This window comes from Jaculus jaculus, chromosome 1, assembly GCF_020740685.1.
Source record: "Jaculus jaculus isolate mJacJac1 chromosome 1, mJacJac1.mat.Y.cur, whole genome shotgun sequence".
NCBI classification, from domain to species: Eukaryota; Metazoa; Chordata; class Mammalia; order Rodentia; family Dipodidae; genus Jaculus; species Jaculus jaculus.
The window spans coordinates 325,092,586-325,108,113 of NC_059102.1; the positions used below are offsets into that span (position 1 = coordinate 325,092,586).

General features: G+C 47.0%; 1 protein-coding gene and 1 non-coding gene across 2 annotated transcripts in view; one reads left to right on the forward strand and one right to left on the reverse strand.

Moving 5' to 3' along the window:
* Positions 1–15,528, forward strand: part of Parp1 (poly(ADP-ribose) polymerase 1) — a 44,286-nt gene that overhangs the window by 11,955 nt on the left and 16,803 nt on the right. The window contains exons 3-8 of the mRNA XM_004653256.2: positions 5,891–6,006; positions 8,534–8,748; positions 9,670–9,769; positions 12,020–12,136; positions 12,658–12,834; positions 14,275–14,425. Coding sequence (XP_004653313.2) covers positions 5,891–6,006; positions 8,534–8,748; positions 9,670–9,769; positions 12,020–12,136; positions 12,658–12,834; positions 14,275–14,425 — 876 coding nt within the window. The remainder of the gene's footprint in view (positions 1–5,890; positions 6,007–8,533; positions 8,749–9,669; positions 9,770–12,019; positions 12,137–12,657; positions 12,835–14,274; positions 14,426–15,528) is intronic.
* On the reverse strand, positions 2,693–2,796 carry LOC123458191. The gene has a single exon (XR_006635489.1). It is a non-coding gene; the product is annotated as a U6 spliceosomal RNA (small nuclear RNA).

Consider the following 15,528-nt stretch of genomic DNA (forward strand, 5'->3'; position numbering starts at 1 on the left):
TTGTTGTGATTCCAAATGAATTTTTGGATTGTTTTTTCTATTTCCATGAAGAATGCCTTTGGAATTTTGATGGGGATTGCATTAAATGTGTAGATTGCTTTTGGTAAATTGCCATTTTCACAATATTGATTCTTCCAATCCAGGAACAAGGGTTGTTTTTCTACTTCCTAGTGTCTTCTGCAATTTCTCGCTTGAATGTTTTAAAGTTCTCAGTGTAGAGATTCTTTATTTCCTTGGTAAGGTTTATTCCAAGGTACTTTATTTATTTATTTATTTTTGATGCAATTGTGAATGGGAGTGATTCTCTGATTTCATCCTCTGTGTGTTTGTTGTTAGCATATATGAAGGCTACTGATTTCTGTGTATTTATTTTGTATCCTGCTACGTGGCTGTAGGTTTTGATCAACTCTAACAGTTGGCTGGTAGAGTCTTCGGGTCCTTTATATATAGAATCATGTCATTTGCAAACAATGATAACTTGATCTTTTCCTTTCCAATTTGTGTCCCTTTTATGTGTGTCTCTTGCCTTATTGCTATGGCTAAGACTTTCAGAACTATATTAAATAAAAGGGGGGACAGTGGACACCCTTGTCTTGTTCCTGATTTTCGTGGAAAAGCTTCCAGTTTTCCCACTTAGTAATATGTTGGCTGTAGGCTTGTCATAAATAGTCTTTATTATATTGAGATATGTTCCTTCTTTTCCCAGTCTCTGTAGGACTTTTATCATGAAGGGATGTTGGATTTTGTCAAATGCTTTCTCTGCATCTAATGAGATGATCATGTGATTTTTGTCCTTCAACCCATTTATATAATGTATTACATTTATAGATTTGCGTATATTTATCCATCCCTGCATCTCTGGGATAAAGCCTACTTGGTCAGGGTGAATGATCTTTCTGATATATTCTTGTATTCTGTTTGCCAATATTTTGTTGAGAATTTTTGCATCTATGTTCATGAGGGAGATTGGTCTGTAATTTTCTTTTTTTGTTCTATCTTTGCCTGGTTTTGGTATCAGGGTGATGCTGGCTTCATAGAAGGAGTTTGGTAGAATTCCTTTTTCTATTTCCTGGAAAAGCTTAAGAAGCAATGGTGTTAGCTCTTCCTTAAAGGTCTGGTAAAATTCAGCAGTGAATCCATCTGGGCCTGGTCTTTTTTGTTTGAGAGATTATTGACAACTGTTTGGATCTCCATGCTTGTTACAGGTCTATTTAAGTGATTAATCTCATCTTGATTTAATTTAGGTAGGTCATATAAATCAAGGAACTCATCCATTTCTTTCAGATTTTCATACTTTGTGGAGTATATGCTTTTATAGTATGTTTATGGCATTTGTTGTGATGTTACCTTTTTCATCTCTAATTTTATTAATTTGTGTCTTCTCTCTTTTGGTCAGATTTGCTAAGGGTTTATCGATCTTGTTTATCCTTTCAAAGAACCAACTCTTTGTTTCATTAATTCTTTGGATTGTTTTTTTGTTTGTTTGTTTCTATTTCATTAATTTCTGCCCTAATCTTTATTATTTCTTCCCATCTACTGATTTTTTGGTTTGCCTTGTTTTTCTTTTTCCAAGGCTTTAAGGTGAAGCATTAGTTCGTTTACTTGGGACTTTTCTAATTTCTTAATATAGGCACTTAAAGCTATAAATTTACCTCTTAGAACTGCCTTCATTGTGTCCCAGAGATTTTGTTGTGTTCTCATTATCATTTGACTATAAAATTTTGATTTCCTTCTTGATTTCTTCATTGACCCAGTCATCATTTAGTAGTGTATTGTTTAGTTTCCATGATTTTGTGTATGCTCTATTGCCTTTCTTGCTATTGATTTGTAGTTTGATTCCATTGTGGTCAGAGAGAATGCAAGGAATTATTTCAATTTTTCTGTATTTGTTAAGATTTGCTTTGTGTCCTAATATATGGTCTGTTTTAGAGAATGTTCCATGTGCTGTTGAAAAGAATGTATATTCAGCAGCATTTGGATGAAATGTCCTGTATATATCTGTTAGGTCCATTCCTTCTATGACCTCATTTAGTCCAGATGCCTCTCTGTTTATTCCCCCCCGCCATGACCTGTCAATTGATGAGAGTGGGGTGTTGAAGTCACCTACTACCACTGTGTTTGGTGTTATCTGTGACCTTAGTTCTAATAGTGTTTGTTTGATGACTTTGGGTGCCCCCATGTTAGGCGCATATATGTTTAGGATTGTAATGTCCTCCTGTTGGAGTGTGCCCTTAATCAATATAAAGTGACCTTCCTTATCTTTCTTGACTAACGCTGGACTGAAGTCTACCTTGTCAGATATTAGAATAGCAACCCCTGCTTGTTTTCTAGGCCCATTTGCTTGAAACACCGTTTTCCAACCTTTCACCCTAAGATAATGTCCATCCTTTGTAGAAAGGTGAGTTTCTTGGAGACAACAAATCATAGGATCCTACTTTTGAACCCAGTCTGCAAACCTATGTCTTTTGGTTGGGGCATTGAGGCCATTGATGTTAAGTGATATTATTGAAAGGTGTGTATTTATGTTTGCCTTTTTTTTTTTTTTTTTTTTGTGGTTCTGGTTCTACCTTTGCTCTCGTGTTAATTAGTATTTGAGTATTACTTGTTTTTTTCCAGGTTCCTTATATGTGTGCTTTTCCCTCTCTTCAGCATGGAGGATTCTTTCAAGTATTTTCTGTAGAGCTGGTTTTGTAAAAATATGGTACAGTTCACAAATTTGCATGTCATCCTTGCGCAGGGGCCATGCTAATCTCTGTATCGTTCCAATTTTAGTATATGTGCTGCCGAAGCGAGCATAAGATGCACTTCTTAGTTTCCTTTTATAAGTTTTATAGTTTTCGCTTTCACATTTAGGTTTGTGATCTGTCCTAAATTTTGTGTGAGTTATGAGGAAGAAGTCAGTTTTTTTGTTTGTTTCAGCCCCATTTATTGGAAAGGCTCTGGTGCCTCAGCTGAATTGCTTTCACTTTTTTCTTAGAACGTGTTGCTATCATAGCGTGGGTCTGTGTCCGGATTGCGGGTGGTTCTGTTGATCTGTCTGCCAGTACCACTGGTGGTCTCAGTTCCTGTGGCTTTATAGTAAATTCTGAGATCACCCAGTGTGATTCCCCCACTTTGTTCTTTTACTGTTTTGGCCTTTGTGTAGGTCCTTTGTGATTCCTTACACATATATTTCTTTTTGCACACTGAGTGTGTGTGTATGTGTGTGAGTGCATGTGCGCACATTTGCGCCAGTGCCTCTGCACATGTCAGACACTTGCTCCACTTTTTTTGTATTGACAATTTGCATGTTGCTCTACTTTTTTTTCAGTTTTTTTTTTATTAACAAGTTCCATGATTATAAAAAATATCCCATGGTAATGCCCTCCCTCCGCTCACTTTCCCCTTTGAAACTCCATTCTCCATCATATCCCCTCCCTCTCTCAATCAGTCTCTTTTTTTTTTTTAAGTCTGATGAGCTTTAATTTTTTTTCCAAATTTTTATTAACCAGTTCCATGATTATAACAAATACCCCATGGTAATACCCTCCTACACTTTGCCTTTGAAACTCCAATCTCCATCATATCCCCTCCTCCTCTCAATAAGTCTTTCTTTTATTTTGATATCATCATCTTTTCCTCCTCTTAGGATGGTCTTGTGTAGGTAGTCACTGTGAGGTCATGGATATCCAGGCCATTTTGTGTCTGGAGGGAGCACATTGTAAGGAGTCCTACCCTTCCTGTGGCTCTTACATTCTTTCCGCCACCTCTTCCACATTAGACCCTGAGCCTTGGAAGGTGTAGTAGAGATATTACAGTACTGAGCACTGCAGTCGCTTCTTTCCAGCACCATGATACCTTGAGTTGTCCCAAGGTCCCTGCCATCTGAAAAGAGAAGGTTCTCTACCAAAAGTGAGAGTAGCATTAATATTCCACTGTTGAGTATTTTCACTGGTAATTTTTCTCTCTCCCATTGAACTGCATGCAGAATGGCTTCTTCCAGCTTTTTGTCAGCTGGTCTACATGGAGGAGGTTTTCATGTCAGTTCCAGCAGGATTTCTCAGTGGCCTGTCAGCCCAAGTATGTGGAGTCTTCTTGCTTCACCTTTTGTTTTTCGAGTTCTCTGGGTGGCTTGGAAATGCTGGCATGCTGCCATGCTGGCAGGCTTTGCAAGCAAGTACCTTTAACTGCTGATTTTTATTTTATTTTATTTTATATTTTGTTGTTGTTGTTCTGAAAGGCCCAAGAATTCAGAAGCTCAGAAATACTATCACACTCCAAAGGGAGCTTAAGCGGGCCACCTGCATACCTCAAACTCCAGGTTTTACTCTCTGTCAGAAGCAAGTAAAGAATCCCTCTTCTCATTGTATCAGAGCCCACTCCTAATATGAAACTAGGTAAAAGGGCATGAGATAGCCCTCAAGGATGGGAAATGAGTAATAAAGTGAACCACTTATTTGGTTTCTGTAAATAGCCTGCACCATAAGCCTTAATAGCCCACACTGTAAGCCTTAGTAGCCTACACTGTAAGCCTTAGTAACTCGCACCAGAGGCTGTAGCAGCCTGCCTCAGACCACCAAGGTCATAGGAGGCTGATACCATACTCTGTTACCCCCACCTAAGGAATTGCACAAGTGCTGACCTCCAAGGTCACAGGAGACTGATACCACACTCTGCTACTCCCACCCAAGGACCTGCGCAAACGCTGACCACCAAGGTCATAAACTAATTGGCTTAGAAACTATGGGGTGGCACCAACTGACTGGCTAACACCCTGCGGGGCTCCTAATATTAGAAAATGATTGGTCTAAGGCACAGGCTTTGTTAGAAACCCTATAAAAACTGTCCTGTTCCTGCATTCAGGGCTCTGCAGTCCTCTACCCCTGTGTGGTGTACGACTGTGGGCCCCAGCGCGCTTGGAATAAAATCCTCTTGCAGTTTGCATCAAGACCGCTTCTCGTGAGTGAGTGATTTGGGGTGTCGCCTTATCCGGGCAGAGCGTGGGGACCCCCTGTGGGGGTTTTTTCCTACAGTTCATTTTTATTTATTGAGAGTGACAGAGAGAGAGAGAGAGAGAGAGAGAATGGGCACGCCAGGGCTTCTAGCCACTGCATACGAACTCCAGATGCGTGCGTCCCCTTGTGCATCTGGCTAACGTGGGTCCTGGGGAATCGAGCCTCGAACTGGGGTCCTTAGGCTTCACAGGCAAGCGCTTAACCGCTAAGCCATCTCTCCAGCCCTGATTTTTACTTTTTGAGGTAGGATTTGTGAGGTAGGGTCTCACTCTAGCCCAGGCTGACCTGGAATTCACTGTGTAGTCTCAGGCTGGCCTTGAACGCATGGTGCTCCTGCTCCCTCTGCCTCCCGAGTGCTGGGATTAAGGGCGTGTGTTGCCACCACGCCCGGTTCAATTACCTTTTTTGAGACAGGGTCTGCTAACTGCCGAGTTCTTGTCTCACATGCTTGGCCAGTTACCCTCCAAACCTCTACTAGACGATCCAACTTTCCCTGTTCATTTAAAGGAACACATGCCTCACAATACTCCCTTCAAAATCAACACTAACTTAGCCTTGATAGATAAATGGAAATAAGAAGTTGTAGTTGTTGGGATTCTCGACTTTTGTAGTAAACATTTAATAAGTAGCTCCAAAGTGTGTGGGTGGGGTCTCCATGGGAGACAAGAAGGTGCAAGGGTGTTTCACAGCTTGTCTGAACAGTCACTTCCATAACAGAACGGAAGCTGTATGTAACATGCAGTACACCCATAGCTGTTACCAACGAGATGGCGTGGCCCAGCTGTGATTACCTAGTGTTCATGTGGAATGAGTCTAGGTGGGGAAGGACAGGATGGAACATTTACGGGCTGCAGGGTAAGACTGAGTTGAGTATTGACGTGTGTTTGTTTCTTCAGGCAAAGGCCAAAATGGAGCTGGTGGCAAAGCAGAGAAGACCTTAGGTGATTTTGCCGCAGAGTACGCCAAGTCCAACAGAAGCACATGCAAAGGGTGCATGGAGAAGATAGAGAAGGTGAGCCTGCAGCTCTCTAGCATCTGGACCTTCCGAGGTGCTGGTATGAGGTGGGTGGCTTTGCCATCTCAGAAAGAAAGAAGAAATGGGCTTTAGGTACTGATTGAATGAATACTTGTTAAAATGGAAAGATGACTTTGCAATTAAGGTGCAAAGCCAAAGGACCCAGGTTTGATTCCCTCGGACCCATATAAGCCAGATGCACAAGGTGGTATGTGCCTCTTGAGTTGGTAGTGGTTGGAGGCCCTGGTGCACCCATTCTCTGTCTGCCTCTCCCCGCCCCCAAACAAATGAAATAAAAAGTTTAAAAATATGTATAGGGTTTGGCCGAGTGTGGTGGTGCGCACCTTTAACCAGCACTTGGGAGGCAGAGGTAGGAGTGCTGTGAGTTTGTGGGTTACCATGAAACTGCATAGTGAATTCCAGGTCAGCCTTGACTATATAGAGGAAGACTGTACCTTGAAAAACCAAAGGGGCCGGGGAGGGGGGACAGGGTTGTGAAGATGGCTCAGCAGTTATATGCGCTTGCTTGAAAAACCTGTCAGCCCAAGTTCAATTCCCCATTACCCGTGTAAAAGCCAGAGGCACAGTGCCCCATGTGAAGCATAGGTCTGGAGCTGTTGTGCAGTGGCAGGAGACCCTGGCACACTCATTTCTCTCAAATAAATTTTTTACATAGAACTATATACATACAGACACACATGGAGATCCTAGTAGACTAGAGGTGACAGTTTCCTCAGGCAGGCCTGGTCCTGTTCTCATGTCTGTAACTGCCTGTGCTCTTAGGGGCCCTGGAAGAGCTTGAAAAGCGTCTCCACAGGAGGCCTTCCCTGGAGGTCATGTTTCTCCGCAGGTTTGGGTTAAGAGTGTTGCCTCTGGTATGAACCTTCCTGCCGGCTCCTGTGCATTGTAGCTGAGGCCAGGGTAAAAGTAGGCCTGTGCTCCCCAGCGTTCCCACTGTATTCTGATGCCAGCTGCACATTTGTGGACTCCTGTAAGGCACTGCTTGAAGGCTTTTACTTCCTTAAAGTACTGTAAAGTATGTCAGGTAGCTTCCGGCTATGGGGGACAAAATACTGAGATACTCAACCTAAAAGGAAGAAGAGTTCATGATGACTCAGTTCAGTTTTCCAACTGTAGTCCTTTGGTCCTGTTAGTTTGGGCCTGTGGCAGCACCATGTATGACAGGATCATGTGGCAGAGGAGGCCAGTTCAGGTCGTGACACTGGAAGGCAGACAGAGACAGATAGGCCTTTCTAAAGTGCTCCCCCACGGACCTCACCTCACCTCCTGTATCCCACTGCCTAAAAATTCCACCCCTCCCAGGAGCACAAGACCAGTGCAGCATGGGCCTTTGAGGATCATTCAAGATCCAGAACCCAGTGGATCTGAAACTGAGAGAAATGGAATGGCTAGATCTTCCCCCTTTATTCCCTTCAGCCATTAACGGTTGGAGGCAAAAACTCAAGGTCCTCTCGCTTCAAGAGGCATGCCAGCAGCTTCATGACATTGGGTGCTGTTTGCCTTGAGATGGAGTGTTATGTGCTGAGTTCATGCCTCACAGGCCAGAAACTTCAAGAAAGTCAGGCATTGGAATTGTGCACCGAGCTGCGGGCAGATCAGCTCTTATATGGGTTTATTACTGTACTTAGCCAGCTTCCTGTGTATAGAGACCAGAGAGTCCATGGGAGGATGGGGTTGGGCAAAAAAGACCCCAAAATATGCCACACTGCAGCCAGCCCAGGGTTGTATGAGACCCCTGCTGCCTGGATCCCTGTTCTCATGCCTACCCCAGGGCAGGGAAGTGTGACTACTTCCTTACTTATAGCCAGACATTTAAAATTACTTTTTTTTTTTTTAATTTGAGAGCGACAGACACAGAGAGAAAGCGCTAAGCCATCTCTCCAGCCCTTAAAATTACTTTTTAAAATGGGGTGCAGGGCTGGAGATGGCTTAGCGGTTAAGCGCTTGCCTGTGAAGCCTAAGGACCCCGGTTCGAGGCTCGGTTCCCCAGGTCCCACGTTAGCCAGATGCACAAGGGGGCGCACGCGTCTGGAGTTCGTTTGCAGAGGCTGGAAGCCCTGGCGCGCCCATTCTCTCTCTCTCCCTCTATCTGTCTTTCTCTCTGTGTCTGTCGCTCTCAAATAAATAAATAAAAATAAAAATAAATTTAAAATGGGGTGCAAGGGTAGGAGAGATGGCTTGGCAATTAAGGTGCTTGCCTGTGAAGTCTAAGGACCCAGGTTTGATTGCTTAGTAGCCCACATAAGGCAGATGAACAAGGTAGTTATCTGGAGTTTGTTTGCAGTGGCATGCCCATTTTCTAGCTGCCTCTTTCTTTCTGATAAGTAAATTTTAAAAGTAGGGTTCAGAGTACCCCACAATCATGGGTGGGATGTGTTTAAGTTGCTAGCTGGGCCTTGGCATGGACTCAAGGCCATAGGCTAGCTGTGCACAGGTTGATTCCTCTCCTGTTCCCCACCCTGCCTTGTTAATCTCTAGATGTGACATGCAGTGTTTCCTATAGGGTCAGGTACGCCTGTCCAAGAAGATGCTGGACCCAGAGAAGCCACAGCTGGGCATGATTGACCGCTGGTACCATCCGAACTGCTTTGTCAAGAACCGAGAAGAGCTGGGCTTCCGGCCTGAGTACAGTGCCAGCCAACTCAAAGGCTTCAGCCTCCTGTCGGCAGAGGACAAAGAAACCCTGAAAAAGCAGCTCCCGGGGGTCAAGAGTGAAGGGTGGGTAGAGCACACAGTCTGAGAGCAGAGTCTCAGAGGAGACCTGGAGACCCTGCAGAGTCCGTTCCTCTGCTGGCTGTCAGAAAGCCGTCAACACCTCTGTCCCTATTGACCCTCCACCCCACTCAAGAATGGCTCGTTAGTGAGCACGATGGGGGTTGTGCTTCTGGGCATTGCCTGGGATGTCAGTCAGCAGCTTTGTACATTATCTCAGCTCACAATGCACAGGCTTGTAGGGAAGTGTTTGGGAGGAGCGGGGGGGGGGGGGGGGGGGGGGGCCTCTGGAATGTGCAAGAAAACTGGCAAGCCCAGCTAATGGGTAAGGGCGTCCTTGGGCTCTTGGAGCTCGGGGCGTAGGGGGAGGAATTCTGCTAAATTTATGCTGTGATAACTGAAGGGTAGAGCACAACTGCCTTGCCAGGCTAAGCGCTGCCTGCGCTATTTCATCTTCGAAACAAATGAAGCTCATGTGGATAAGGAGAGGGCCAGGGTTTGAACTCGGGTCCGCATGCTGGTCTGGGTGCTCTGAGTGGCAGTTCCATTGGCCTCTGAGAGCTGACTGCTGCCTAGGGAGCAGCCTTCTCCTTCACAGACTCAGTTCTGGCACCCATGTTTTGTTCAATCATGAGTCCTGGTCATTTTGTATGTGGCAAAAGATGGAAGGCTCAAGTCAGATGGGACATGAGTCCTAGATCCGTCCTCAGTTGCTCTGAGGCCCTAGGGCAAGCTCCGGATCCCTCACTGGCTGCAGAGTATTTCTGAAACAGGTAGCATCTCCTGCCTCCCAGCTGCAGGTCACACTTGTGCAGCTGGTGTGTGGTCAGCCTGGTGGGGTTAAAATGAGAGGAAGCTGTGTCATCGGATCATTGGGTTTCAGGTTTAGGGTTCTGGTTCTCCTCTTAAGTCCTGTGTCTCTTTCAGAAAGAGAAAAGGTGACGAAGTGGATGGGACAGATGGAGTGGCCACAAAGAAGCCTAAGAAAGAGAAGGACAAGGACAGCAAGCTAGAAAAGGCACTCAAGGTGAGCCCCAGGTTTTTTCTCCCTCCATGTGAAGAGAGGACAGTCGGGGTTGAACCCCACTTAGCTTAGTCGAGTGTGTCCCCACTTGGACAGTTACTGTTGGGTTGCACAGCTTTTTTCATAGCTTACTTTCTGCCTCCTTCCATGGGAATAGTTTTATTTGGATGAGGATCCATGAGGACCCGTGGGTGCAAGACCACAGCAAGGCCCGAGCAAGGTGGAGCCCTCTGCTCTGTGTATGACCAGACTCACGTGGGGTGGCTTGTGCCCAAGTAGGGGTTGCTTACCTATACATTAGAAACTCATTAAGTCCAAGGAGCCTGAGGTTCTTGGCATAGGTAAATCAGGTTTAAAGAGAGTTTTTCCATGTTTCTAAAATGGAGCTGGGCATGGTGGCACACACCTTTCATTCCAGCACTCAGGAGGCAGAGGCAGGAGGATCACTATGAGTTTGAGGCCAGCCTGGGACTGCAGAGTGAGTTCCAGGTCAGCCTGGGCTAGAAGGAAACCCTACCTTGAAAAGCAAACAAAAAAGAATGGAAGGCGTGCAGCAAAGAGGGAGAAATCTTCCGAGTTAAATCAATGATCACTGATCAGAGAAACTTATTACTGTGGGTTACGTCTCTGATCAGTTAATCTGGTGCTTGGAAAGGTAGGAGAGAACAGTCAGTCTCTTCCTCGGAACATGATTCCATGAGCCATCTGCCTGAGCCCCTTCCCTTATGGGTTTTGCTGGTGACCTGATAATGAGGAGCAGTGTCTCACCTGGTTTCAGGTGCTTATTAAGATTCTCCAGTTTGATTGTCTGAAACACTTCAGAAGTCACACACACACAGAACCTCCAATTTAGCATAATCACCTTAGAGATTGAGAGCATAAAGTTACTATTGTCTTGTAGAACTGCAGTGCCATCTTGGTCCTGCCCTTCAATGGGTTTGCTAGTTTTCTCTCTCCCCACTGTTGGCAGCAACGGAAAGCAAACCAGAAGACTAAATTGTTCTTTCAGCCCCTCTACACACACACACACACACGTGCGCGTGCCCTGTTTCCACTGTTTCCATGCTCAGATGTGGAAAAGGAATAGGTTCGCTACTTCCAGTAAATCTTGTGACCGTAGACCGTAGACTGCTGCTTCCCCATGCACAATGTCTCCATTACTGGTGTCCTGGCATGTGCCCTGCTGCAGGAGGACAAAGGGTGGAGTGAGTTAGTGAGGGCCCTTCACATGGAACTGGGAAGCAGGTACATATGGTGGCTCCGGCCGTATCATGGAGCTAAAACCCTCTTTCAGTGCCAATCACACCTGTGCAGCTTGGTAGGGGTGACACTGTCTCAGTCTTCTGGGCTGAGGTGACTATAACTTGTTTGCTCTCTTAGAGGGGGAGGAGGCTCATCCTGTCCTCAGCTCCAGTTGGAAGCAGCTGATACCTTCCCAGCAGGTGGTGATGAGAATAAATGGAATGGCACATAAAAATGTCACAAAGTGTGGGCACTTAGTAAGAAGGTTTCCTTTCCAGAAGCACTGTCATGCATTTGTGTGTGAGCCTGAGTATGTGGTAGACTTAGAAATTGGTGTTAGGAATCATTCCTCCTCTTAAGACTGGAGAACCACCACACTTCCTTTAGGTGGGTGTTGAGAAGGATGAATGTGGGTCTTGGGCCCTTCCTAGGCTCTCTGTGTTTCCTAGAATAGGTTTCTGAGATGTTGGCTTTAGGTCCTGTGGGGTCTGAGCTTAGATTCGCCCCGTGACACTTCCAGCCAGGTTGCTGGAAACAAGCATTTTTAAAACAACTGAGTCTCTTGGGGGACATACGTTCAAACTACCCCAACCCCCCAGTTGGTCTCCTTCCCATTTTCTAGAGTTCTCTTGAGAGCATGCTACAGTTAGTCTGATATGCACAGGAGTGCACCCAGGCGTCAGGCTGTGGCTGGGGGTTTATCAGGACACCTTTGACAAGGCAGCCCAGCTCTGACTATCTCAAAGAAACAAAAAGAGGGCACTTGACCTCCACTGGCCTGTGCACATGGAAGCCCAGGATCTGTGCATCTCTACACGCTTGTGTGCTCTACACACACATTCACACTGCACAGTGGGAGGCTAACGGTGTCAGAGCCTAGCTGCTCTGGTTGGATTTGTATTGTAACAAGTTGCCATTATTAACCAGAAAATGCTGGGTGTTTGGGCAGTGAGGAGAGAGTAGTCTTTCCTTTCAAAAGAGCTGGTTTCAGCTGTGAGGTCTTGTCTGCAGGCCCAGAACGACCTGATCTGGAACATCAAGGACGAGCTGAAGAAGGCATGTTCCACCAGTGACCTGAAGGAGCTGCTCATCTTCAACCAGCAGCAAGTACCATCTGGAGAGTCTGCGGTGAGTTTGCCATGGGTTAGGGCAGGTGCCCGGGAAGTCGTCCGGGTGAACACCTGCTGGTGTTACATCTCCTCAGGGCAGGACACTTCCTCAGCCACAAGTCAGTCTTGTTTTAGAACAAGGTGAGGTCTAAGGTACGCAGCTGGTTTCGCCTATGTGTTCCTGCTGCACCCTTTGGCGTGAGGACCTTTCCTCTGCCTCTAGCCATATATTCCCCAAGGCTACCTGGCCTGTGGGAGCACCTGAGACCACTTTGCTTTGTGAGAAGGGCGTCCAGTTGGCACCACCCCATGTGCAATAGAATGGGTGTTCAAGCCCCCTCCCAATTCCTTGAGGTTGGAGGACGATATAGGAACGCTTCACTTGGAGATGAGGACTCTGGAAGTACAGATCCCATACCCCATTGAAGCTGGACCCCCAAGGCAGCCTCTTTGCAAAGAAAGGGGTCTGTTTGAGATCTTCATTGTGTTGGCAGCTGTCCTCTCCAGGGCTTCCTCTGATAGCTTCTTTACTGGTTTTAGATCTTGGACCTAGTTGCCGATGGCATAGCATTCGGGGCCCTCCTGCCCTGTAAGGAGTGCTCCGGCCAGCTGGTCTTCAAGAGTGATGCTTACTACTGTACTGGGGATGTCACTGCCTGGACCAAGTGCGTGGTCAAGACACAGACTCCCAACCGGAAGGAGTGGGTGACCCCGAAGGTAAGGGTAGGGGAACGTCCTGGGACTTGTTGGGAAAGTATGGCGCCACTAGCTGGGCCTGTCCACACTGCAAGACACAGACCTGCAGCCCCTGATCGTCACACTTAACCTTCAGCTAGGCCATCCTCATGACCAGCACCGGGTCAAGTCGTTCTTTCTTTGGTCACCTGCGTGATTTACTGTCCTTCCTAATCTTTGCCTTTCTAAACACCTCCCCCCCAGCCTTGGCATTTCTCCAGAACCTTTAAAATCTTCCTGCAGTGCTTCAGTTTGCCCAATTTTAAGTTTTGCAGGTCCAGGCCCACGTGGTTCTTGTGTGCCTTTTACTGTCTTTGGAGAGAATGAGAGTGAGCAGGAGAGGCTGTATTGTGTTTCACATAGCAATTGCAAAATACCTGCATATGTAAAACATCTACGTGTATTTGTAGAAGATCTGTGCTGCCCATGTAAATGGTGGGGTTCCTGAGTGTCCCTCCAGGGACTTGTCTCAGAATCAAGGTCAGTTCCTTAGTGTCTCTCAGAAACCTCCCATGCCACCTAGCCCTGTGCACACGTGTCTTTCCTGCCCCTGTCTCTAAGTTAAACTCACACAATAGAGAACATCCACTGTATGTTACCCAGTACTATGCCCAGGCCACATCTGCTGTTTGGGCCCTTGGCAGATTTGGTAGGCCACTGCCTGCACGTGCCCCTGCCACCCCTGCCCCCCGGTAGCTTTGCTCACCTGGCTTCTTAGATGCCACAGTCATTCCAGACAGCGGCTTCCTCGGGCAGAAGTCCTCCTCCTCAGCCCCGCGCTGCACAGCACTAGTGCCCGCTACGGGCTGGAGCCCCTCCTCGCTCCTGGTGCTCACTGACCACGGCACTTGCGGGAAGGCTGAAGGGGCGGAGGCGCGGGAGCACCAGACCCGTGTTCTTACCAGAGCTGCAGCTGTGCGCCATCTGTTGTCCTCTGCCCTCCGTGCATGGCCTCTTTAAGTCGCCTGAAATGAAGAAGGCTGTGCTGGTGAATGCTGGCGGCTCTTCGTGCCTGCTTTCCCTTGCCCAGATGTACTTTTGAGTAGTATGCCAGCTTCAGAGGGCTTAAACCCGTGCAGTGGGTCCTGTGGAGAGAGTGATTTCAGCAGGACTAAAGTGTCCCAGCATAGGCCCTTTCCTCACCAAGTTGTCAACTATTGTTGCCCTTTTTATTTTGAGGCGGGTATAGGGAGTGGAATTCTAAAATAAAAGATTTTTCTTTTAAAGCCTCTGCAGTTCTTAGTGAATTGTAGAGGAAGAAGTCCTGGAAAGAAATAAGTACTGATACAGAAGTAATGCTGTAAGAGTTAAAAAGAGATGGTTTAATTTGCATAGATCAGTCTCCCCACCCCTGAGTCTGTTACAAGTTTATTTCAAGGCAGACTGATTTCTGTAATTAAAACTAAAACTTTTATTCTTCAGGAATTCCGAGAGATTGCTTACCTCAAGAAATTGAAGGTCAAAAGGCAGGACCGGCTATTTCCCCCCGAGTCCAGTGCCGCAGCGCCAGCAGCACCTCCGCCCTCAGCAGCCCCGGCACCCGCTCCTACTGTGAACTCCTCTGCCCCAGCAGGTATTGTGGGCGGAGCTCGACCTTGGAGCCACCCAAGACTTGCACCATCATCTGGGGTGCTTCGGGCATCCTGGGTCCTCTTTACTTCCTGGCCCGCTGAGGGGGCTCTTTCCTGCCCCAGACCCCCAGCATCAAACTGTAGGTGTTCATTGTGTGCAAAGCCAAGGGAGTCATGGGTCAGGGCTACACGGGTTCCAGGCCAGCAGAAACTGTGAGAGCTTGGTTGTGCTTTGGTGGCTGGAGAGGCAGTACTCACTCTCAGGTGTAGACAGTAAGGGCAAAGGCCACATCTGAGTACATGGAGAACAAGGACCCAGAAGTGACACGCCAGCCCCCGTAGGGACTAGTGCTCGCTGAGGTACACACTTGGACGGTCATCCCACCCCCTCCCTGCTGTCCCCTCACTTGCAGCTCACAGCAGATAAAGAAGAGATGGTTTATTCTTTGCAGAGACCTCAGTGAAGCCCAGTGGTGTGCTCAGTGTCCACCTGTAGAGAGGGCAGGCAGAGCCTCGGCTTCGGACTCTGTTGCCCATGCTGCGCTCCTGTCCGTAGCTCACTGAAGGCCCCTTTCCAGGCCAGTCACTGGTAGTCAACACTGGACACTTGGGGCCAGCTTGCCGCCCTTTGCCTGGACAGTTTAGCTCAGTTTGATCATACTGACTGAAGCTCTGAGCAGCTGTCACAGGCCTGTCTGACTTGCAGGTGAGAAGTGCAGTTGCGGGTTGGAGGGATGGCTTTGCAGTTAAGGCGCTTGCCTACAAAGTCTAAGGACCCAGGTTTGATTCTCCAGGTCCCATATAAGCCAGATACACAAGGTGGTGTATGCATGTGGAGTTCAGTTGCAGTGGACTAGAGGCCCTGGCATGCCCATTCTCCCCCTACCCCTTTCTTTCTTTCTTTCCCTCCTTCCCTCCCTGCCTCTGTGTCTCAAATAAAAATTAAAAAAGTAAGCTAGGCATGGTAGTACACACCATTAATACCAGCACTCGGGAGGTAGAGGTAGGAGGATCACCATGAGTTTGAGGCCACCTTGAGACTACAAAATAAATTCCAGGTCAGCCTGGGCTAGAGTGAGACCCTACCTTGAAAAACCAAAATAAT